The 23,581-nt window shown below is 42.6% G+C and overlaps 3 protein-coding genes across 8 annotated transcripts; 2 read left to right on the top strand and 1 right to left on the bottom strand.

Moving 5' to 3' along the window:
• The first annotated feature begins 1,087 nt into the window (after nucleotides 1–1,087).
• Nucleotides 1,088–3,850, top strand: hsd17b7 (hydroxysteroid (17-beta) dehydrogenase 7). 4 transcript variants are annotated; one of them, XM_070908826.1, is made up of 9 exons: nucleotides 1,088–1,185; nucleotides 1,436–1,642; nucleotides 1,792–1,884; nucleotides 2,056–2,170; nucleotides 2,596–2,790; nucleotides 2,891–3,004; nucleotides 3,113–3,169; nucleotides 3,246–3,344; nucleotides 3,441–3,850. In XM_070908826.1, the coding sequence occupies exons 1-9, from the start codon at nucleotides 1,151–1,153 to the stop codon at nucleotides 3,579–3,581; spliced, it is 1,056 nt and encodes a 351-aa protein (XP_070764927.1). In that variant the 5' UTR covers nucleotides 1,088–1,150; the 3' UTR covers nucleotides 3,582–3,850. The 4 variants fall into 4 exon arrangements, with proteins under 4 accessions (XP_070764927.1, XP_070764926.1, XP_070764928.1 ...); XM_070908825.1 differs by having other exon boundaries at nucleotides 2,557–2,790; XM_070908827.1 differs by lacking the exon at nucleotides 3,113–3,169.
• Nucleotides 3,851–7,271: 3,421 nt separating this feature from the next.
• On the top strand, nucleotides 7,272–13,883 carry serbp1a (SERPINE1 mRNA binding protein 1a). 3 transcript variants are annotated; one of them, XM_070908562.1, is made up of 9 exons: nucleotides 7,272–7,605; nucleotides 9,115–9,295; nucleotides 9,843–9,983; nucleotides 10,111–10,182; nucleotides 10,551–10,625; nucleotides 10,821–10,989; nucleotides 11,984–12,122; nucleotides 12,174–12,208; nucleotides 12,505–13,883. In XM_070908562.1, exons 1-9 carry the CDS (start codon nucleotides 7,350–7,352, stop codon nucleotides 12,559–12,561), a joined length of 1,125 nt encoding a protein of 374 aa, XP_070764663.1. In that variant the 5' UTR covers nucleotides 7,272–7,349; the 3' UTR covers nucleotides 12,562–13,883. The 3 variants fall into 3 exon arrangements, with proteins under 3 accessions (XP_070764663.1, XP_070764662.1, XP_070764661.1); XM_070908561.1 differs by adding an exon at nucleotides 11,816–11,860 and having other exon boundaries at nucleotides 11,978–12,208; XM_070908560.1 differs by adding an exon at nucleotides 11,816–11,860 and having other exon boundaries at nucleotides 10,818–10,989; nucleotides 11,978–12,208.
• Nucleotides 13,884–14,151: 268 nt separating this feature from the next.
• On the bottom strand, nucleotides 14,152–23,273 carry il12rb2 (interleukin 12 receptor, beta 2a). The gene is made up of 15 exons (XM_070909046.1): nucleotides 22,776–23,273; nucleotides 22,268–22,528; nucleotides 21,403–21,526; nucleotides 21,101–21,291; nucleotides 20,587–20,729; nucleotides 20,102–20,246; nucleotides 18,324–18,388; nucleotides 17,531–17,741; nucleotides 17,172–17,348; nucleotides 16,929–17,030; nucleotides 16,648–16,794; nucleotides 16,373–16,507; nucleotides 15,561–15,654; nucleotides 15,330–15,417; nucleotides 14,152–15,241 (listed from the first exon to the last, which is right to left on the bottom strand). The coding sequence occupies exons 1-15, from the start codon at nucleotides 22,843–22,845 to the stop codon at nucleotides 14,777–14,779; spliced, it is 2,418 nt and encodes an 805-aa protein (XP_070765147.1). The 5' UTR covers nucleotides 22,846–23,273; the 3' UTR covers nucleotides 14,152–14,776.
• Between the last annotated feature and the right edge of the window lie 308 nt (nucleotides 23,274–23,581).

The following is a 23,581-nucleotide window of genomic DNA, read 5'->3' as shown; positions in this document are numbered from 1 at the left end:
TCCACAGTAATCAGATGTCGCAAGCAGCTTATCAGGAGTCCAGGCGGTGTTTTGGCCACGTTTACGTCTGTTCAACAGTATGTGTTTACCGTCAGCATTGTGGGGAAGATGTTACAGAGTGTGTTGTGGGTGTCGAACGAGTGAATGCGTATCTGCTTAGAGTTTGTCTCGGTTGACAAAGACAGTATATTGCCTTCTATATCAGGAATGTAGAGGAAAAGGGAATATTCAGCCTAAATGATGTGTTTGATTGGGGCGATGGAATTGATATGACTGCTTCAGGTTAGTTTATATTAGCTCATGACTCATCTACAGGTTTCACTTATTGGCAGTCAGTTTATTCTACCTTTTGTTGATGTATGCTGGATTCTTTCTTCTTCTTTTCTGGCCTAATTCTGTGTATAACTCTCTAATAGCTTGAACTTCATACTGCGTACCACTGTTCCCGTCAGTTCAGCTGTATTTACAGGCTCTCCCCTCTTATCAGAGGCCTTTGTCCCACTTAACTCGCATGGAAAACACACTCGTGTCTGCCCTAATGCATGGTTCTTTCAACTTTTATGTCCTTGTTTTTCTGAAGGCAAAGAATCTGTGCGAATAAGATAAATATGATATTCAGTTTGGAGACAGATTTGGGTATTTGTGAAGCATGTGGTGATTCCCATCAGATAAAGAAATCTTTTCATGGCATTTACTGTCCAATTCAGTAAATGAATTAGATGTATAGCTGTATAAAATGTAATGGCACCCTGACAAATTTCATGAGTTTTATTACATATTTGTACTCAAATGTTTGTTTTTTGTTGAGAATGTTTTTATATACGTTGTAAACAAAAGTTGTACATTGATAGACGAAATACAAATAAAATTTAAAGAGAAAATTCTGTCTCTGAGAGCTCTTGCCTCACACACCAGTGCTGAATATCTGATACTGTGTGGGCGGTCCTTGACGCTGAGCCGACTGGGATCAGGATCTCATTGGCTGAGTGCTGCTGCTGCTGTCCAATCACAACACGGAGGCGGAGTGACGCATATGACTCCACAGGAGCGGAAGACACTCCTTAGTCCACAAGCAGGACTTGTTGCATTGAAAGAACAGTACATTTAGCGTTTTTCTGCTTGCAGTTTGTTTCCAGCTGGACCTGAAAAGATGAATAAGGTGGTGTTGGTGACGGGAGCAAATAGGTAACGGCTGTATTTACTGTTTTTATTACGGACCTCAAGTCTAACATCTAAAGTGTAATGGATTCATGACACGAGATCTTTCATCAAAATCTTTTGAATTTTTGTTAGCTGAAATCTCCTTCCATTTTGTCATACACAGTACATGTATGTGGAATAAACAAGAGTGTTTGGGTCAGTAATGTCATGAAAGTAAACTTTGTAGCTGCTGTAATGATAGGTGTCACAGTACACTGCATGTGTGTCCCTGCAGTGGCATCGGCCTGGCGCTGTGTGAGCGCCTCCTCTCACAGGACACAGAGGGCCTCCAGCTGTGTCTGGCCTGCAGGAACATGCGCAGGGCTCAGGCTGCTCGCTCCACCCTCCTCACCTCTCACCCCACAGCCCAGGTGGCCCTGCTGCAGATGGACACCAGCAGCATCTCCTCGGTCCTCACCGCTGCACAGGAGGTCAAACTCAGGTGGGAGGATAGACTCGCAGCAGCATGGCGGTCAAGCGCACACTCACACACTCAAACAGTCGTCAATACAGAGCAGGTTATGTTCTATAAATGTGTGTTTTATGTTTGGAACAGAACTGAATATGTGTGACTTTGGTTGTCTGCTGCAGGTATAACCGGCTGGATTACCTCTACCTGAACGCAGGCATCATGCCAAACCCACAGTTTGATGTAAAAGCCTTTTTCAAAGGCCTCTTCTCCAGGTACTTAGTGAACATCTGACTTCTGAAGCTACTCCAAATTACGGAGCAGCATCGATGTCTTCATTTTGACACATCCAGCCTGTGTACAGTATTTTAAAATAGCTTATTTCAAACGTATGTTTCTCATGCCGCCTTTCCAGAGCTCAGATTTCTATAATGTCTTCATTGCAGCAATGTCATCACCATGTTTGCCACTGGTGAGGGGATTCTGACGCAGAAGGACTGTGTCACCCCTGATGGCCTGCAAGAAGTTTTTGCGACCAACCTCTTTGGTCACTTCCTGCTAGTGAGTGACTGCTGTTTTGGCTGCTGAATTATGTAATAGCATGGTCTGACCCACACATAGAATCTAATACAAAAGGATGTTTCCTTCAGTTTTCTGCAGGAGAGTCGTCCTTGTCAGCTGTTGTACCCTTGATGGAATAAATATAGGTGATATTAGATCTGTCTGTCACTTGGCAACAATGCTCATTAAAAATTAACAGTGCGCACTGTTCCAGCCATAAGGTCACTGCGGACAGTATTCTGCTTACTGTGCGGTTGCAGATGAATTCTGACGTGTATTAAGTTGCCATCACAGAGAAACACGCTGTTTAGTTCCTGTTTAGAAATATGAATCCTGTAACTGAGCCTTGATGACTTGTTAGGATGTGTTTTTTTTTTTTTAATGAGTATTGTTATGCTGAGTTGTTCTCCCATGCTATGGCCCAGATCAAGGAGCTGGAACCAGTTCTATGCCATGCAGACCGGACCTCCCAGCTGATCTGGACCTCCTCCAGCAACGCTCACCGCTCGGCTTTTAACCTTGAAGACATACAACACCAGAGAGGCACCCAACCTTACAGCTCCTCCAAATATGCCTCCGACCTGCTCAGCCTGGCGCTCAACACACACTACAACAAGCAGGTCAGCTCACACACGCACACACACATGCACACACACACATTTTTTTGTTCACCTCCCATGATGTTGATTACTGTGATCCTGCTTTTATTGTGATTTCTAGGGTTTGTACTCGTCCGTCATTTGTCCTGGTTTTGTGATGACCAACCTGACCTTCGGTATCCTGCCCTCCTTCCCAGCCTTCCTCTGGACCCTGTGTATGCCCGTCTTTTGGCTTGTGAGTGCATCTCTGACACACACCTGTTTTTCCAGCTAGTAGTGTTTGTCTTTGTGCTGTGATGGGTGTCAGCAGAATAACAAACTGAAATTTCTTTCATGATCTCAGATAAGAATGTTCACCAACACTTTCACCTTGACCCCTTATAATGGAGCTGACGCCCTGGTAGGTCAAACAAATGCTCTAATTTCCATGCACAGTTAAGTACAAATTCATTCACGAGTGCTGCTCTTTCTTGTAGTTTTGGCTGTTTAAGCAAAAGCCTGAATCACTGGACCCTCAAGCTAAGTACCACAGCTTAACATCTGGGCTAGGAAACAACTACACGCAGCCGCGTAAGGTACGGCAAAGAAATACCATCCATTCAAATTAAGTCTGAATTATCTTGTTAAATACTTCATGTGGTGAGTTTTGTGTCTTCTGTTCCGCTTTCCAGATGGATATCGATTTGGAAACATCAGAGGCTCTGTATGAGACATTACTGCAACTAGAAAGGGAAGTGAGAAAGAAACTGAACGAAAAAAAGAAAGAATCCCAGCATGCTGACGGTGGTCCTGCAGGACCTGGATCATCTTGATGCACATCACACAATTCTGGGATGGAGAGTTTTTTATTCCTGTCTCGCACAACACACTGGCTGTCAGACCTTCACTCCCCTGCCTGACGCAGCAACATGCAAGCCTGAATTCAAGTTACAGTGGCTCTAAAAGCATTTGAAGTTTGATTTTCTGTTTCCATCTTTGTTATCTGTGTCAGGAAATAAAATGGACAAATGTTATAGGAAAAGATGATGTATGTTGTGATGATTTGGGAAAGAGCTGACAATAAAACTGAGCATTGTCTGTTTTCATCCACTTTATCTCACATCTTTTCGTCCATTCACTCCATAAAGATATTATATGAGAACGACACAGCTTTGCAAACATGCAGACATGCATGGTAGGCTAGGGCACAAACTTTTCAGCCTATGCGGTCCAGGAGGGGCCATCTCCAATCTGGTTGTTAATTCCACGATCCTCGCGGCAGAATGCGGTGCAGTCTGAAAGGAGACTGTCAGTATCATCCCAGAAGTGAACATAAGTGGTCAGTGTGAGCCCCTCCGCGGTGTACGGTGGTGCCGACAGGTGAGTACAGGCGCACCTGAAATTCCGCTCTGGAGGATTTGGGGCGTAAACCCAGCAGTCGTCCCCGCGTTCCGCTGCTTGTTTACCGGCCACACACTCCTCCTCCGCTCCGCTCAGCTTCGGGTTGCAAAAAGCCCACACCATCCCGCAGAAATAGACGAAAAATGTGCCCATGACCATGACCATGAGTGCGTAGGACTCGATCATGGCTTTGGTGACTGGAGATGTCATCTTTGGATGCGCAGGAATAACAATCGTTCCCAAAGTGTGTCCAGAACAGGAGGGACTGTCTGCGCGACTGGCATCGTCCTGTGGGCTGGACCACTTCAGTAACGTGAGATAGAGACAATCAGAAAAGAAATCATAGCCTTTGTTGCTACCTCTCTCCTTGCGCTAAACGTACAGTACAGGTGGCCATTGAGACAGAGAACGTGTGTGTAGAACAAAAGTTAAACTGTAGGTGGAATAAACTAATTTAAAAAAACTCATATTATTAAAGGGAGTAAAGTGTGGAGGGATTGCCTCCTGGGAAGAAAGCCTCAAATAAATACATTTATGTGTGTGTGTGTGTGTGTGTGTATATATATATATATAATATTAGTATAATTAATTTATTGCTAATATAATGTTTACAGTAATTGCTTTCACTTTCAGATGTTCATTGTTGGACCAAAATTGGAACTGTATTACATGATGTTCAGCAGCTCCCCATTGACTCCTAATGTGATGAGGAGGAACAGCTGGAAAGATAAACAAATCAGTAGAGCTTTTAAAATCCTTCCAGCCAGTGAAAAACGTCTGCCTACAGCCTAATTGAAACGTTGTGTACTTTAAATTGAGACCATACTGGACAGAAAAACAGACTTAAGCCGAACATAATTAGGGGATTCTGCTGACGTTCAGACTCCTGAATACCCATTCAAAACTTTTTATCTTTTTAAAGGTAAACTGTTTATCCTGTTTGTGTTCGGTTGTCTGTACTGAGTGGGAATACCTAATTAGGAGTGTAAATAAGGAAACTGTAAGAAAAAGCTTTTGTCCATTTGTCTTGCTGACAATCACACAGGTCAGTGTTCCCTAACAAGCCCATCAGCTGCCAGGGTTTGACTTTCCTTTTATGGTGAAACACCAGCACCCACAATTCCCAAAATACTATCAATGAGGCTGTCATGAGCTTGGCTTTAGTGCCTTTTTTTGAGGGGCTTCACATTGGGTCAAAAACTCGCCTTGTTGGTAAATAGGCTACTTAAGATAGTACAACAAATAACATCCTATAAGACTGGTGCGCTATGACCATTGTACACACTGAATGAAACTCTTTTTACCATTTATCTTTAAAGCGTTAAATGTTTATTCCTAAATAAAAATACATATATATTTAAAGAGAATTCATTGTCCTGCACAATTCCTACAGGTCTCCTTCACAACTTAAACATACAATATTCCTGTGGGACCTTTTTGTAAACATGAATACACTGACAACTGTAAAAAACAAAACAAATTGCCTGTAGCCTCCAAATTAAAAGTTGGATTAATCAGAGCCGGTATGAGGTATAAACAAACCTCAAGTGGCCATTTATTAATATTAACTATTACTAGTATTAACTATTATATAAGTAAAAGTCAAAGTATATTTTTTAAGTTTTCTTAAATTACATTACATACATTAAGATTTGTCCTCACCGTCTAATAAGGAAGCAGTGAAAACCTATAAGTTGCTTTTCCTGTTTTCCAAGTGTTGAGTAGATAACTTCTACTCTACTAGAAGATACTGCAGAACACAAACCACCACTGAGGACCATGAAAAATGTTGCTGTGACCACTATGAATTTATTTCGCTCTGTTGGACAAAATACCAAATGGAGATGCAATGCTGTTTCAGGCCGCTGACTGAAAAAGTGTTGGACTTTCCAAATAGCACCTGAGAGCAAGATGATATTTACAAAATCATTGTGGAGATCCCAGATTCAGATCAACCCCAAAATATACTCTACTGTGTCTACTGTCAGCCAAATAACAGACAACTTCATTTGAAGATTTGTTTTTTCTCTGGCATTTTTAGCCTTTATTTGGCAGAGGTACAACAGAGATGTGTGAGGGACAACACACAATAACGGTCCCCAGACAAAATCGAAAGGGCACGATTGTAAACCCCCAGGCCACCAGGATGACCCCATTTGGAGATTTCTAGATATATTGCTAATAAAGAAATAGACAGTTGTAAGCATTAACAGACATATGAAGGTTGAAACATAACCTTAACCTTCCAAACTGGTAAAGGTCATACCCGAAACAAAACATACACGATTTAGAACAAATGTGTGTATCCACAAACAAGCTGCAAGTTGTGATGTGCGACCCGTCAACTCATCTGTTCCAGCATCAAGAGGATTATAGTGGCTGAGAAACGAAATGTCTTCTAAGCAAACTATTGAGCCTTTGGTCTTGTATTTTAAAGTCATCATGTCTTCACTGTTGTGTACAAAACCACATTTGCTATCGATCTGGTTTTATTACCCCAAGAAATGGCGTTAACTTCGTATCTAAACACAAGCGTGAAATATTGTTTACACTAGCAGCAGGGTTTAAATACGCCCCGGGCTCAGTGTTTGTACTGTGAATACTTGTTTTGAGCCGCATTTAAATGACAAGACATTCCGTCAATACGTAGCTTTCCACCCTTTAATGACCTTTACTACAGATTTTGTCAGCAACTAAACTATATGTTGACCTGTCCTCACATCCTGTCTTCCATCTTAGCTGAAACATATTAGCTACAAACAGATGCACTTGTTGTCTCCCTTAGTGGTTTGCAAAGGTATTATGACAGTATCAAACAGGGGTGACGGAGCAGTTGAGCGCCTTATAGTTTGAAAACTGACACACAGTTAAACGGTCTGAGGAGGTTTTTCTGAGTCAAAACAAGAGCTCAGAGTGTGTGTGAGGGTATCCATGCTTGGCTTTACAGAGGCTAGCAACACTAGAGAGACTGGCATTATGGGTAGTGTAGTTTGTCATTGCTCTATTTCATAACCAAGTCAAAGGCCTCTCATTTCCAAAAAAACTACATGTCCCGTCCGCGCCAACCCTGAGATCCCGGATGTCTATCGCGCCGGAAGAGAAGAAGGTCCTTTTCCCAGCCATCTTGTGGCTTCATCTAGCGAAGTGTTCGCACCAAGCCTCGTAGAATCGGAGGAAAATCCTGCTGAAGGGGCGCCATCATGCCCGGACAAATGCAAGAAGGTTTTGGCTGTGCCATAACCAATCGGTTCGACCAGTTATTTGACGACGAGTCGGATCCATTTGAGCTGCTGAAGCAGGCCGAAGTGAAGAAGAAGGAGGCTCCTGCTCCTGGTGCCGCCAAGACTGCAGCACAGGCTGCCAAGCAGCCGAAAAAGGAGTCCCAAAAAGACAGAAAGGCCCCACTGGGTGATAAGAAGGAGGAGACCCAGGCACCCGTCCCACTTAAGAAAGATGGTAAAATCTATTTCTGCGTTTTAGATCTTTTAGTCAAGCTGCAAGTAAAAGGTTTTAGGCTAACGGGCTAACTTGCTTGCTTATTAGCTAGCAGCGGCTCATAAGCCCCAGTGACATGAGGTCCGCATGGCAGCTTTTGTGCCCCTCTTGTCTGTCAGTTGCTGGAACGATGACATTTATTCAAACACGCAATTCAACGGGATGTTTGGGGTGTTTGCGATTCTGTGATAAACAGTTTGCAGGCCAACTTGTTTTGGCTTGCCTCCCCCCATCGGCCTTGTTGAACAGGCAGAACCTGAAAGCCTGGCTAACCATTGAAAACAGCCTTAAGATGTGAGATGTCAAGTCGTGACTTTCAGCAAGGCCACTTATTGTTGACTTTTTTCAGAATTGGCCGACAGTAGGTCGTTTTTATTGGCTTTTTAAAATGTGTTGCAGTAAATCGGAGTAGGTAAGTAAATCCTTTACACATGCAAATACAACGTGTTAAAGTAATATGAAGTATACACGTGTGGATTTGCAGGTGGATTTGTCAGACATTAGGAGCAGCGCTGCTCTCATGGTGATGAACCTCGTGGTTGTAGTGTGGGGCGTGTAAAAGCACAGCCTCCAACTGCCACTTCCCATTGGCTCACAATACATGTGATCGACGTGCCTCAGATCATTTACTTTTCCCATTTTGGGTTCAAGCAAATATGACTTATGTAGATTGTCTCAACATTTAATTTATCACGTGGCCTGTGAATATTAGCCCAAAATGTACATTTAGGTGTTGCAATATGTTTGTACTAACTTTACTACATGAAGATTTGAAGCATCCAGATTCAGGAATTGACTCTGAGATGGGATAGCTGCTCACAGGTGGTTAGTTGGCCATTATCATCATGCAAGTCTGCCAAGTGTGCTCATATATGTTTGCTTGAGAGAAGATGAGACAGGTGCGTCGACCACTGTGCACCCAGCTGCTGCTGTGTAGTGGAGAGTGTCTATTTTGGTAGCTGGTGATTTAGGCAATGGGTGGGACTTGTTGTGTCACACTGGGCCAGTTGAAGTCAACCATGTGCCATGGAGGGCTACACACTATGTAGGTGTTAATACAAACTACAGAGTGTCTTTAACTGATAAACACACTTTTAGGAAATAATGAGTGATCAGACTGCAAACCCTTTTTATAATGTGTATAAAGATTACTCACCTACTACTAAGTACTAAGTTTCTTTCACAAAATCATTCATATTTTTTGTGAACTAATGGTTTCAATTGTTAACACTTTGTTTTAATAATCAGAATACATTGCAGACAGAAGAAAGTTGCACAGTATTTAACAAACCCCCTCCCAGCTGTATTAGTTGAATGCTGTTGTTTAATTCGGCACATTAATTGGAATTATTTGCTCCATTTAAACAGAACAATCGCCTCCTCTTCTTTCTCTTGTCTGGGGCCTCAGCAGTGGGTCCTGATCTATCAATGCTATCAGTCCTCTAATCCTCCTGTTGTGGTCAATTCTAGGTGCCGGCATGAGGAGAATGGGCCGCAAGCCGGAGGGCGATGGCTCCAGACCCCAGGGCGGCCAGGGAGAGGGGCGCCCCCCCACAGACAGACGGCCTGTAGACAGGCGGCCCCCACGCCGCTTCGAGAGGCCTGCTGGTGACGCTGGCGAGAAGCCTGAGGGTGAATTCTCAGTGGAGAAGTGAGTTCATTTTCCAACCAGAAGACATTTTTAATTGAACAGCAACTATATAAGAAAAGAGGAGGAGAGTGAATCCACAGCTATTATACCCTCTCTTTTTTTTTGACAGGGGGTTTTCTAGCTCCACATGAGGCAAAAGCAGTACTCAGTATGGGGTGGGGTAGGGTCAGCTGTCGACTGATAAGGCGTAGTATGTAAAGAGTTTTGCCCAAACTTCTATAGGCGCATGCAGCTCTTTTATCTCATCAGTTTACTTGTGTAAAACTGATATAACAGTACAGTTTTAGCTAAGTTAAAAGCCATAATCACTTTTTCCCATAAACTTGTAATTTAAAATGTCTCAAGGAATTGCTGAATATACATTAATTGCACCTGCATGAATGTACTGGTTTTCTGCGAACAGTTGTCATTCTTTGCTAATCTTGCTGTCCACTTTGTCACAAAATTAAATGGTAAACTAAGCCTTCCGTTAGATTTAAGCTTCAGATAAACAGAGAAACTTGTGCTTCGATAGAGATTTGACCATGTTGTTTGTCCCTCTGTTTAGACCCATTGGTGATAGGCCGATGAGAGGTCGTGGCGGTGGAAGAGGAGGCCGTGGAGGCAGAGGCCGTGGCATGGGCCGCAGCGATGGCTTTGATTCCAGAGGAAAACGTGAATTTGATAGACACAGTGGCAGTGACCGATCGTAAGTACCTTTTCAGCTCTTATATAACCTTTCAATAAAAGGCTCACACCATGTCTGTTAAAAGACGTTTGTGTGTTCTCATGCAGTGCACGTGTCATGATCCTAGCTAAAGCAAATGTTGTTTCAGTAGTCTGAAAGGTGAGGAGAAGCGTGGTGGAAGTGGATCTCACAACTGGGGCACCGTCAAGGATGAACTAAAGTAAGTTCTTTTTATATATGCAACTTAACAGAACACTGAATAACTAGATAGACACACCAGAGAATAATGTGACAGCCTTTTATGAATAAATATAAAGTATGTATAGAATAAGTATAAATGACCATAAAGTTAAGTCAACACATTTTTTATTAAGAATAAAAAACTGAACATTGTAGGATTTATTGCATGTCTGGCTGTTACACCAAAAATATAATATATTTAATATTATGTGGCTTGCCGTGTATAAAGACGGCAACAAGGTCCATACTTTACAGCAATTGATAAGCAAATGGAGAAGAGTTTTTCTTAATTCCCCTTGAGTAGGAGATGTTGATGCCTGACCATGCTTTTCTTTTCCTTTTTTATAGCGAGCTTGACCAATCAAACGTCACTGAAGAGAACCCTGACGGAGAGGAGCATCCACCTGCTGACTCTGAGAATAAGTAAGTTGTTTTTTTTTGTCTTATGTTCTGAATACATTGTGAAGAGATGTTGTTTTTCCTGTGATTGATAAAGTATTCACAAATTTGTTGGCATTGTATAGTAGCTAGTGTTGTAAGTAAGAACACAAGTACAGATCGACCTGGGTTTACGTTGAACATTAACGCTGTGACACCGTGTGTCTGTGTGTGTTGAAGGGAGAATGAGGTTGAGGAAGTGAAGGAGGAAGGTCCCAAGGAGATGACTCTGGATGAATGGAAAGCCATGCAGGACAAGGAGCGGGCCAAGGTGGAGTTCAACATCCGTAAGGCCAACGAGGGATCTGATTGGAACAAAGGATTTGTGCTGCACAAGTCAAAGGCAGAGGTTAGTCAAAACCATACCTCTGATTTTGATAGGCTGTGGAGACCTTGTTAGTATTTTGCAGGTTCTTGGTGTTGGCTCAAATGAGACCATATTTCTTTAATTCCAAAGCAATGTAGTTGGATGAATGTACAAATGGGCACCAAAATAGCAACCCCAACAACCCATTATTATCAAGGAAACCCATCACATTAGAGTTTTCGATGCAAGTCTCTGTCCCCACTTATCCTGTTTCCTGTGAATGACACAGTGGTGCTCGGGCTTTGCACAAGCATCACCGTCTGAATTAGCTGCTAAATGAAGGTGCAAGAGGACCTTGACAGCTGCATGTCACATGCGCCACTCCACAGGACTAGGTGAAAGTTGTAGCTGCCTGACATCAGTGTAAATTCATTTGACTTTTGTTTCTTACAGTTTACTTAAAAAGAGACTTTATTAGGCTGAACCAAAAGTAACACTGACTTGCATACTTAAACTCACATCTGTACGTGTGGGGAAAATACTTTTGTCTCAACTTTGTTCTGCATTTTCATGCAAGACAGAATAATTCAGATTGAAGCAGTTCAACGGGCAAATGCTTACTGCACTTACTCAGGCCAGACATGAACCGATGACGTTTACAAGTGAGCGCAGACCCACATTGAGCCAGGGTTATAGAGTTATAGACTTTTGCAGGCTAGAAATGTAGGACTTTATGGGATGTTTTTTTTTTTTCATATAATTACATTGTAGCCTCTTGAAACATTTAAAGCACTTCTTGTGGCACAAATATGATTTGGGTCAGTATGTTGTGTTAATATTTGGATTGTTTTGCGTTTCTCCAACACAGGATAAGAAGGGCGAAGTGATTGACCCTGAGGTTGATGAGTCTAAGGTAAAATCCCCACTGTTGTTGCTCAGTATCTGAACTCAAATCACATGTAAACAAAATACACATAAACTTAACCAAAAAAAAAAAAAATTCCAATCGACTCCTGTCTTTCTAATTCAGTTGGAGGATGAGCACCACTTCCGGAAGCCAGCCAATGACATTACGTCCCAGCTGGAGATCAACTTCGGAGACTTGGGCCGTCCAGGCCGTGGACGCGGTGGACCACGTGGTGGCCGAGGCGGTCGTGGCCGTGGGGCTGCTGGAGGTGGTGGTGGTGGTGGTGGTGGCGGCGGCGGCGGCGGCGGCAGCGTCGAAGCCACTAGGCCAGTCCGTGGAGGAAGAACTGACAAGGTAGATTATCTTATAGGAAGCTTAGCTGTTGTGTCACATCATTAGCACTCGTGTATCTTGCATTGAAAATTAGTTTTATTTTTATTTGTCCTACTGAAATTCCACAGTGCCTAAAGGTAGATAAGTATTCAGTGTAGCTGTAAGAATGAGGGTTCCCAATGAAACTTGAATTTTGGAGCCATTTTCCAAAGCCCCCCCATTGCCATACATTTCTTTCATCCCCTTCATTCTTCTGTGGCACATCTCCAAATGTTTGAATTTTCTAACTCCCGCTTAATGTTTGCTTGTCCTCACAGTCATCTGCGTCTGTGCCCAACGTGGACGACCCAGAGGCCTTCCCAGCCCTGGCTTAAGCCCCGGCTGCTGTCCCTCAGGCCTACAGGAGCCTCTTAAGCACCTCCACTACGAGGCTTGCATGTTCCTGGATCCTTCAGCAAAGTGAAATGATGGAGAAGACTGTCATTAACTATGGCACTCAATGTGAGGACTGAGTTTTACCCAATAAAAAGAAAACGAAGATGGAAAAAAAAAACAGAAATTAACACAAAAAAAAACAAAAAGAAAAGGACTTCTTGCTACTCTGGAGCAACTTATTGGTAGAGGTTTTGTACTTGGAAACAAAGTAGCAGGGATGTTTTCATACAGTATTTTTTTCAGAGGTTATGCATTGTCCATTGATAAATTTTTGTAATTGCTGCTTGAAAATATGCATTTTGAAATGTAAGCATAAGAAGAGTGTCTTTAGCTTGGTGTGAGCCATTGCTTGCTTTTGAAATGGGCACTGTGGAGCTCCAACCCAAGCTCATAAACTCTGCCACACCAGGTATTTCTGATGAAGTTAGAGCTTCACTCATTGAGATTTACGGATTTTTTTCTTTAGCACTGGGGTATTGTTTTATATTTTATACAGGAGGTCTATTCTTCTATGATGTTCAGCCTGTAAATCTTAACTATTTTCATAAATTCTTTCAGAGACTGTATTTCACATGGTGCAAATAGGACGCACCTTGATCTTCGATCGAGCGATGCTGCCTACATTTGAATGCATTGATGAAATGGCGCCTAAATCTGTATTACGGTTCTTTTGAACTGAAATGTTCTAAAGGAGGAACATTAGGTCATTTTGGAGGAACACATTGGCGATTGCTCTCCTAAATTTGCATTGATCCTGAGACATTAGTCAAGTGGATTAATTTGAAGCTGAAAGTTATTTCATGTGTTCTGAGTTACTTGTTTTTGGGAAGCTATATACCATCTAATGTCTCCTCCTCCCTGCCCATTTCATCATTGATTACTAGCCATGTGCAAGTCAATTAATGCCTTTTTGTTTTTACTTCAAAGAGTGATATGGAGAGGAAGTGTCTTTACACAGTTGAGATGTGGCTGTAGTCCTCTGGAAGCTCTCAGACGACCTCCGACTGTTTACACTCCACTCGAGCATCCTTCCACAGACGTAAACTCAGCCCAGCTTCAGTTTGTTTCTGCAGTCTGTTCTGTGCTGATATTTTCCTCCACTGTTGACTCGCCCTGTAGCTTCCACAGTGGCACCACTGCATAATTGCTCTGAAAGAAATACAGTCGTTCATTGTGTGGAACAACTGAAGTGCTCTGCAAATGTGTGAATTCTAGCCCTGCTATTAGAGACCTCTGTCGGTAAATAAAGATGGTCGATAAATCTTTTGCATTGTCACGTTTTGTTATCCCCGCCTGCACACAGGCAAAATTAATTTACCTATACATGATCCCTAACATAAGGTTGTGCTGTATCAAGGTGCGCATCCACACAAATCTTGACTGGGAAAAACTTAAATTGGGAAAGATCAACATTTCTGGTGGCCAGAGCCTCTGCTTGTTGCCAATGCTCGTAAGTCTTCTTGCATGCATATCACCCTGTCAATCAATTCATCCTGTTTCAGAGATGAAACAAATCAAGTGCAAACATGTCAGTGCATCCAAGTGCAGAAGATGAAATCACTTGTTTATTTGCATAAAACTATTAGATGGATTGCCATGACATTTTGGTTCATACATTCAAGTTTTGTTTACAAATACTTAAAGACTTAGATACAGTGTCACGATTGATCATGATTTTGATCTTCAGCAAAATAATAAAGCTTCTGTCATCATGTAGCAATATTACCCGCTCGCACCACCAACAGTAGAGTATAGATTTGTCCTTTTACACAGGACAGGAGCCATTTTGACATGTTATAGTAGGAAAAGCACATGCTGAGAAAAAGGCCCATCAGTGCTGTCAGCGTCTGGATGCCTTATTCAAGCCTGCGCTGTGTTCATTTAGGTCGTGCTATTAGTGTGTCCAATGCTGCTCTGAAGAGAACACAGTGGTAATGCATGAAATGAAATCCAAAGTACTTTTTCAGTCAAAAGTGATCACAGCATTACAGCCCTGAAAGACTTCGGCGAGAGAGCTGTTTTTGTTACAGTTGTGATTTCAGTGAAGAATCCGGTCAGCACCTCCAGTCTCTTTCGCTTAGCAGTTTTTGACCTCAAAAAAAAAGTTTCCACTCAAACCTCTTCTCACCAAAGAGTTCTGGTTTCAGGTTAACGCTAGCAGTTCTGAAAGAAGTCATTGAAGTCAATTTTGACCGCATCCAGAGTCAACTTCCCCCCAAACCCCAGCGACTCTGTAAAGATGTTGTGACCGGAGAAGAAACCCAGCGTTTCTACAAACTCTGCCTCCTCCTCCTCCTCCTCCTCCTCGTCCATATTTCCCAGCCCGTGTGTTGAGATGTAGTCGACGGTTGTGTTCGTGTCCAGAGAGGTCTGCGTGTGGTCGGAGCTGTCTGAGTCGTGGGAGAAGCTCTTGATGTAAGCGGTAGGAGGGTAGAGGACAGTGGACGGCTCTGTCAAGGGGCTCGGGCCGGTTTGGGGAGGGAGCTGGGAGGAGACGTTTGTGGGTGTGCAGATGTCACTGCTCTGCTTGGGTAGCTCTTCAACATCCACCAGGATGGGCTCCTCTTCCTCTTCGGTCACACTTGAGTTACTTGGCTGCAGCTGGAGGTTCATCTTGCCCTGTTTTGAAGGGAGATACAGGCTTAAACTATGAACAATGAGCTGCAATTTACAGGAGTTTGTATTTTATCCCCTTTTACATAATTACCTTCTCCTGGGTACACGCTTTTGCCCATTTGCTGTTTGCAGGATCTGGCACAACATCGAGCATGAGGCAGTTGAAGACCACACAGAACCTGAGGGGGAATGTGGAAAACGTTTTAATTGCTGTGTCATTTTCTTTGTTGTGTGTTTTCTGCAGAGCTGTAAATGAACACTTGCAAGGTGTGAGCTTGTTTGTTGCTTTCGCTTCCATACGGAGCTGCTGTTGTTCACGTACCTCCGCTTCACTGCTGAACTCTGGCACAGACACAGCAGAGACAAAACGACCAGGGAGACGACCACACACACTAGCAGGGAGAGTTGGGTCTCCTCTGCAACAGTGAAACAGGGAGATGTAAGATTGCAGCACATTGTACAGTCAGTTAAGGTAGAAAAAAAGCCATATATACAGCCATATTATCAAAAGACGTTAGCAACAGCTGAAACCTTTTTTAAGTTATTTGCTTAAATGCTGTCATCGTCAACTGAATTGAATACACAGACTGGAGCTACAGTATGTCTGGTCTTAATGTTATTATATACAGCAGTCAATCACTTTTATTGTAAGAAATTCTAGTGGAGTCCTAAAGAGAAAAGTGACCCACTGCAGCCAAAAGTAGGTGTGAAACAAATGTAACCCACAGAACTAGTTTCAACCAATGTCAAAATGTATAGTTTTGTTAAATACACTTATTCACTTCTTGCACAGAGTTAGATGAGAAGATTGATGCCACTTTCATATGTGTGCCCGTAAATATAAGGCTACAGCCAGGAGCCGGTTAGCTTAGCTTAGCATAAAGACTGGAAACAGAGGGAAACCTGCTTGCCTGGCTCTGTCACCTACAGTGCCAGCACCTCTAAAGCCCACTAATTAACACATAACATCTTGTTTGTGTAATCTGTGTGTTTGTGTAAAAGCCACAACTTGTGGTTTCAAAGCTGGCTTAATATTTACTGTACAGACATAAGAGTGACAATCTTCTCATCAGACTTACAAATACGCGTATTTTCCCAAACTATTCCTTTAAAGAAACTTGGAGAGCTGCTGACCCTTGATGAAGAACTTGACCTTTTGACCTGCAGGACCTTCTCCTCCCGTAGCAGTTGAAGCGGTCATCCACAGGCTGTAAACAGCTGGAGACATGCCTTCGATGACATGCCACCTCTCTGATGCTGATACAGAGTCTAAAATACAAATTTATATACACACAGCACAGGAGCCATTTTAAGGAAAGTTACTCATGTGACTGAGTACTTGCTACAAAGAACATGCCATCAGTGTACAAGATGTTCCAGTAAAATAACAACAGATGAATGGTTCTTACAAGTCTGCAGGTCTCTGCTGCTGGCCTCTAAGTAGATGGTATACTTGGTGATACAACCCCCATGCTGACCCCTGGGAATGTCTGTCCAGGTCACTATTACTTTGTTTCCCTCAACCTTCTCTTGGACTGATGGACCAGCTGCTGGGGCTGCAAGCAACAAGCAAAACCCCGAAAAGACTCCTCAACACGATGGATAATAAAGGAATGTCTTAAACAATTTAACACATTTTCTACCAGTTATGTTTATGAGTTCTGTAATAAGTAATAAAAGTAGCTCTTACCTGATTCTGAAGTGGTGACACCTGTGAATCTCTTCCTACTCACTGAGCTCTCGTTGTAGAAAACATACACTGCTCCCTCGTAACACTCAAATGGCTTAAGACCTGCACAAAGAAAGATGGTAAGCAACAGAAAAAGGGATAAGGAAAAATAGAAAACGTAGTTAACTAACTTAAAGAAATTTATCAGATAGAAGATTTTGTGTGTTATTTCACCTGTATTTACTGTAACTCTACATGTCCCACCTGTAATAACTGTATGGTTGTCATTCCTGCCCAGTCTGAGCCATCTGAGCTCCTCCAGCTTGTGGCCCTCTGGATACCACTCCACCACATACCCTGCGTGTAGCGGTGCAGTTTCAGCCATTCTCCAGGAGATGGTGTGGTTGTCTGCAGTTACTTGCACATCGTGAGGGGGCTTCGCTGAAAAAAAAAAGAGGAGCGTGTTTGAAACTGCTTAACTGTCACCACAAGAGAGAATCATATAGACACCAACTTCACCCTGGATTCAGTGTTACTAATGCATCTGATATGTACCTGTAACCTCTTAACACACAGAAATTAAGCTACAGACATAATTAAACAAGAATTCCCTCTTTTTTTACCTTTTGTGTGATGGGTTGTAATTCTGGCAGGAGGGGACAGCCCTTTGGAGTTGCAAGCCCACACTGTTACGTCACAGTCGGCACAGAACGGGACAGTATAATTCCTGGCATCGGCATGAATGTTAGCAGTGAAGACCAGTCCAGAGTTTTGGCTGTCAACTCTGACTTTATACTCTATGATTTTCCCTCTAGCGATGGAAATGTTTGCATCCTGAGGTCAGAGAAATGTTTAGAAGTAAATCATTGAGCTTGACACCATGTGTTTGCTTTTGTTGAAGGAGAAGAAACAACAGATTTACATGAAAAAATCGACACGCTGCTCAAAATCAACACACTGCAAGAGCAGTACGTAAAGACACATCATTTCTGTTCAGCTCCCCTTTTCTTGTAAACTGAAACTGTGGCGTCTGCAGACAGGTTTCACTTATCATTGTCTTTATGTGACATTAAATGAGTGTAAGTGTGTGCGTGTGTGTGTGTGTGTGTGTGTGTGTGCATGTGGTAGAGGGTGGGGAGGTTTGAGTGTGTCAGAAGTGGACAAGGGGTGACCTTTAATTTGTGCAGAATGTAGTAGTGAAGCAGGAAGAGCAGAAAGTGTTACTATGGCTACAACACCGCACGCCCACACAGACGCAGAGTGAGAGAGGGGAGAGGGACCACATGGGGAATACAAACCTCAAACTGATGAAATAGATGAATGCAGCAGTGTTGCATGTCTTATCTGTCACAATCACTCAGAATTCAAACAACTGAAAAGGTCTCAACAAACTTTTTGATGAGATTTAAAACTCACCTTCCAATAGACTCTCAGGGATTCAGCAGATTCAGCGAACCACACGTCCAACTCTTTGGCAGGAGCTAAAACAACAAAACAACAGCAATATATAATACTGAAATCACAAGAAGGTTGATATTTCTGTGTTTGACTTTACCGCCTAGAATTGGGTGTTTTTTCAATTAATGAGTGAAAGACGTGTTTATAGAATTGAGTTATTCCTAATTGACTGTATTAGTCTGTGACATAATGCCTTAAAACCCTTTAAAAGTGCCAAACATCCAATCTGCAGCTCTGCTACATTTTCCTGTGTGAGCTCAAGTCTGACTGCAATGAGTAATACTTCCAAGAAACCTTGTGCTGTCTGAATCAATGTTTACATCCACATTAATGATTTATGAATTAATGATTAAAGAATAAAGCAAAACGATTAAATACTTGAAGGTTGCTTGAGATAACATCCATGACAATGAGCATCTTGTTGCATTTATATAAATTACTTTAAAGTCACGTGGTAAAGCGCTTGCATGTGGAGAACACTTCCACGTTGGTGCGTTCAAGTTCTGCTGGGAAACTGAGACTTCAGTGTTAGCTACCCAGCTGCAACCTTTTGCATGCAGGAAACTACCTTTTTAATAAGGACTTATTTCCAAATCTCAAAATATCGGTTTTTGGAGTTTTTTTTGTTCATAAGAGGGAGTTAAAACAGGGAGTTAAACCTCTCTGGGGCCTAAACATAAGTAACACCATAAAATCTGCGTGCTCAGTTTGAGGAAAAGAGAAGGGCTTTCACTTTGATACTTTCCTACACATTTGTTTTTAATAAGGTCAGGAGAAAAGGAACATTTTATTTAATGTGAATGTAAACAATGAATTCATTTTTACACATACAGCTGTGGTGTATGTGGGACCTCAAACAATGAGAAGGTAAAGCCAATTTGAACAAAAAAACACATTTACGAGGTTACGATTTCAAATCAGCACCTACTCACAACTGCACTTCTATTAAATGATGTTATTACTTTCACAAGAAAGTGCAACTAATTGTTTATTGCGGTAGTTTAGCTTCCTCAGGTATGTTTCAAATCTCTGTAAGTTGATCGTCATGCTGTCCTGGATGAAACCAGTGGCTGCCTGGAAGGTCAGTAATCAACCTCGCTGTGGTCGATCATGTTGAATCACATGTGTGGACTTTCTCTGCTGGCTTAGACACTACATGTGCGGATCTGGGAAAATGAGGAAGAAGGACATACAATGTGTTCAACACATGCTTCTTCTACAAAGAGAAATGTAAGGGTTAAGACACCCTTCACCGAAAATGTGTCTTCAGCTATTTCTGCCCTGACCTCTGCTGCTGCTGCAGGCTGTTTGTGGAAAGCTGATGATGTGTCACTGCTGCACATTCATACAGTAGCTTACGTGCATATCTTCACACCATCAGTATTACAAATACGCAGCTATATTCCCCATGAAGCACCACTATCTTCTTTACCACTTCACTTTTCTTCACTCTGTCTGGCTCAATGTTTAACTGATATAAAATAAGACTCAGCTATTATAATCCCAGTGTAAGCTGCTGTTCATGCAGTGTGTCGTCACTAATGAACACACAACCCAATAAAGCCTGTTTCAGTGGCTTTCAGGTATCCTGTAGGCAGTCAGTGGTGAGCTGATAACTAAGATAAAGTGCCACAGAGATACTGTAAATACTCCATTCAGATATGTTTGCCTGCAGACGGAATCAGTGCTTTCATTCTTTGAAGAGAGCTGCAGGTGAATACAGCTGGTCTGCTTACCCTCCTCTTGAGTCCAGCTGGAAACGTTAGTGCTCCACTGACTCCACAGACCGGTGCTGAATTTGGATCTGGCTCTGAAATAGTACAACGTGTAGGGCTCCAGAGAGGAGATGCATCGAACCTGTACCCAACTCATCTGCACACCCTGTAAGTCAAAATACATGTATTTTACATCTAATTTTCATTTATTTAAACTCACTTGTGTGCTCCCAAATCATAGTTCAACAGAGATTTGTTGTCACACTGTAAAATCATCTGATAGAGCATAAAAGGTCAAATTTCAGCTTGTTTTTGAGACTTGCGCTTCATCGTGAGTTCACCTCTGCGCACATCAACCTCATATCTGTCCTTGGCTTTGAATCAGCAGAAGACCTACGAGGTCTGATGATGTAGTGACTGTATGCCTTCAAAGTAACCACCTGCAATATCTCTTGCAACATCTAATTGAAAAATATGGACCAATCTGAACAGTTAAGGCTTCTTACTGAGTCTGGATAAGAAGTCCATGTCTGTGCTTCTGCTCTGTATTGGATCTCCAGGTGTTGAGTCCTCACAGGCTGCTCCACGTTGATGATGCACTCTCGGGAAGAGCACTCGGGTTGGCCGAGAACCGGAGTTGGTGGCATCGCTGCTCGGATCAACACAGTCACCAGGGTGGTCAGATAAATCAAAAACAAGTCTGGAGCAACTGTCACAAGATTGAGAGTTTTTGATGTTTTCTTTGACATAAAAGCAGCGATTGATGAGAAAGGACTCCATTGCATCATCATCATCGTCATCGGAGGTAGTCATCACTTCATGGAAAGGAGTGTGGAGGTTATCAACCATCATAAACTTAGATTAGATTAGAGCATAAAAGAAGGACACATTGCACTGTAAAGATGGTGTGAAGTTCCAGTCACGGTATAAACTGTCATTACATGTGACACATGACGCACTCTCTCTGCAGAAGCTCACACACTCACCAAACACTCATGGGATGACTGGTGACGTGCTTACCAATGTCACTGAGTGTGTAGTTGACAGCGATGGACTCTGCAGAGCCCAGTGGATTTTGAGCTTGGACCCACACAGAGATCAGCCGGACAGAGCTGGACACACTGAAATGAGCTGACGGCGAAGCAGTTCCCTTACTGGGGACTTTGTACGACGCCAGTCCACCTGTGTGGTTTCCAGACACGGTTCTCACCCTGAAGCACACAAAGCCAAAGTGTCATTGGACAGTAGATACAAGCAATATGACAATATTGATGGGTAGAACATTCAGTAAACGGAAATGTTTTTGTTTCTTTCAAACTCACCACAGCATCAAACTATCCCTAAGATAAGTGTCTCGTCCTCTGTTCCAAGTGCAGAACACAACTTCCCTTTCACTACTCATGACCTTGTAGATGCATGAAACGTTTTTAGGGCGCTCTGGTGGGTCTGACGGACAAAGAAGAAGAAGAAGAAGTATTGAGCAGAGAGCACAAACCTAAACAAGGCTTTTTAAAAAACATCTGACAGTGCAGGAGTACATTGCTTGTACGTGACTTGTCATTCCAACACTTTACTGTAGGAATATCCATTTAGGAAGCAGGTTGTTAGTCATTATTGAAAACTTTAGATGGTTGTATCCTCAAAAAAACTCCACAAATATTCTGTTAGTAAAGGTGAGTAATAGTAATCCATAAAATGCACAATGTGCTAATCCCTAACTGATTGAATCTTTTTCCAATACTGGGTGTGTCACTTCAGAACAAGTATTACTGCTGGTAACATTGTGTGCAGGCTCCATGTTAGAGAAACAGCACGCTGCATTAGCCACAGCCCTGTGGTCAGAATAAGCAACTTATCGCAGTTAGCTTTGACACTTAGCTGCACCCAGCCAACACCACGCGAACACTGTGTACTACTAGAAGAGTAGAGGAGAAAGCAGAACCAGCAGGGTCTCTCTCTTTCTTTCTTTTCTTTCTTTCTTGTGGCATGAAAAGTTACACTCGTGCTTTGAGCTCACGCGGAACTCACACCCTGGTGTCACACTCTCTTCCTCTCATATTAAAGGCATTTCATTTGAGGAAAAACAGCATGAAATCATGCATAAAGAAACTTTTCAGGGGGATAAACGTTTCAGAGAGGGATGCTTTTGTAACCCAGCTGTAGCAGTGGTTACACTTTCACACTCACATCCAGCTGAGATGTCCAGTCCACAGGGGTCCAGACCAGAAGGGCAGGCACACTGACAGCTGAATGTCCTTTTCTTGGTTATGTTTGCCACATTAAAATATATCGTTGTAGAATTCAACTCTTTGTGCCTCTGTGGTGTGGGCGGATGGTCGCTGTACATGGATCCCTTGCACCTGCAGTTGAAGGTGCAGTACACCTTAAAACTGGAGCCTCGCTGCACCAAAGGTCCAGCGCTGGACCTGATGGCGCAGGCTTTCTCACCTACAAGTACAAATGATGACTTATATAGATCCTCTCAGATCCTCATACAGATGCACAATTTTACAAACATCAATTGATAAAATAATGACAAACCAGAGTCTGGAAACACAGTTTATTTTCTAGAAATGCTTTTCATGTACATCCCACATTCTAACTTTTTTTTTTAATCTCCAAATAACATGAAGAACAACATATTAAAATGTACCTCACATGCCAACCGAAATGTCAGAAACATGTGTGAGCTTACCTATGCAGAGCTGCACGGCCAGCACGGCAACAGCAGCGAAGATGGACCATGTTTGGGACACTGTCGCCATGAGTCACCAGTAACTGCCTTCTTATATATGTCTCTTACATTGCCTTAAAACAAGGAAAAGTTTACACAAACGCATGAAGCCCATCATGTGTTTGGATACAGCGATTTAAAACGTATTTATGGAGGAATAATGACAATGATCAAAACGTTTCTTTCTGGGAAACCACTCGGTGTTTTATGAATATCCTCCCTGCCTGCTGGCGCTAATGTGATGATCCCATTTGTGGTATATTATTATGAAACCATGTATAAGCAGAGCCATGTCATAGATGGAGCGCAGTGGGCTATATGGCTCAACTGCAGCGGCATAGAGACAATAATGACGGTAATAAAAACATGGAAAACAAACACACTCACCAGGACTTCACATCCCAGCATCACATGAACCTTTACTGCATTCTGCGGCTTTTGAAGCTCTCTACCCGTCCTCATAAGTCGTCCCAGACATCTTCTTTATTCAGGGCAGTGTATCCATGCTGCGGTGACGTGGCTCCGTGTTGGCTGACTGCCGCCTCTGGTGTGATGTGACAAAGTTCACCACAGTTCACCAGACAAACAGAGGCTTCACTGAGACTGTGCAGATCCAGGCTATTGGTCATTAGGTGTTACAGCTAACACAGTGCTGATAATGACAGAGTATCATCCCCTGTAATATTCTGATGTCTACCTTTAGAAAGAAAGTTATAACTAAAAGTAGCATCATTTCCCTCCAATATTTGTATAGTGAGCTTTTGCCA

Source organism: Enoplosus armatus, chromosome 7 (assembly GCF_043641665.1).
Source record: "Enoplosus armatus isolate fEnoArm2 chromosome 7, fEnoArm2.hap1, whole genome shotgun sequence".
NCBI classification, from domain to species: Eukaryota; Metazoa; Chordata; class Actinopteri; order Centrarchiformes; family Enoplosidae; genus Enoplosus; species Enoplosus armatus.
Note: the sequence above shows the minus strand (reverse complement) of the source record. Positions and strands in the feature narration are given on the sequence as shown.

Bases quoted from the DNA above. Each gene is read 5' to 3' on its own strand.
- serbp1a (XM_070908560.1), top strand. From the start codon at position 7,350: ATGCCCGGACAAATGCAAGAAGGTTTTGGCTGTGCCATAACCAATCGG. The intron at 9,984-10,110 runs GTAAGTACCTTT...ATGTTGTTTCAG, and splicing joins CACAGTGGCAGTGACCGATC to TAGTCTGAAAGGTGAGGAGA. The intron at 10,626-10,817 runs GTAAGTTGTTTT...CTGTGTGTGTTG, and splicing joins CCTGCTGACTCTGAGAATAA to AAGGGAGAATGAGGTTGAGG.
- il12rb2 (XM_070909046.1), bottom strand. From the start codon at position 22,845: ATGGCGACAGTGTCCCAAACATGGTCCATCTTCGCTGCTGTTGCCGTG. The intron at 21,292-21,402 runs GTGAGTTTGAAA...TGTGTGCTTCAG, and splicing joins AGGGATAGTTTGATGCTGTG to GGTGAGAACCGTGTCTGGAA. The intron at 18,389-20,101 runs GTAAGCAGACCA...TTGTTGTTTTAG, and splicing joins CAGCTGGACTCAAGAGGAGG to CTCCTGCCAAAGAGTTGGAC.
- hsd17b7 (XM_070908825.1), top strand. From the start codon at position 1,151: ATGAATAAGGTGGTGTTGGTGACGGGAGCAAATAG. The intron at 1,885-2,055 runs GTACTTAGTGAA...TCTTCATTGCAG, and splicing joins TTCAAAGGCCTCTTCTCCAG to CAATGTCATCACCATGTTTG. The intron at 2,791-2,890 runs GTCAGCTCACAC...TGTGATTTCTAG, and splicing joins ACACACACTACAACAAGCAG to GGTTTGTACTCGTCCGTCAT.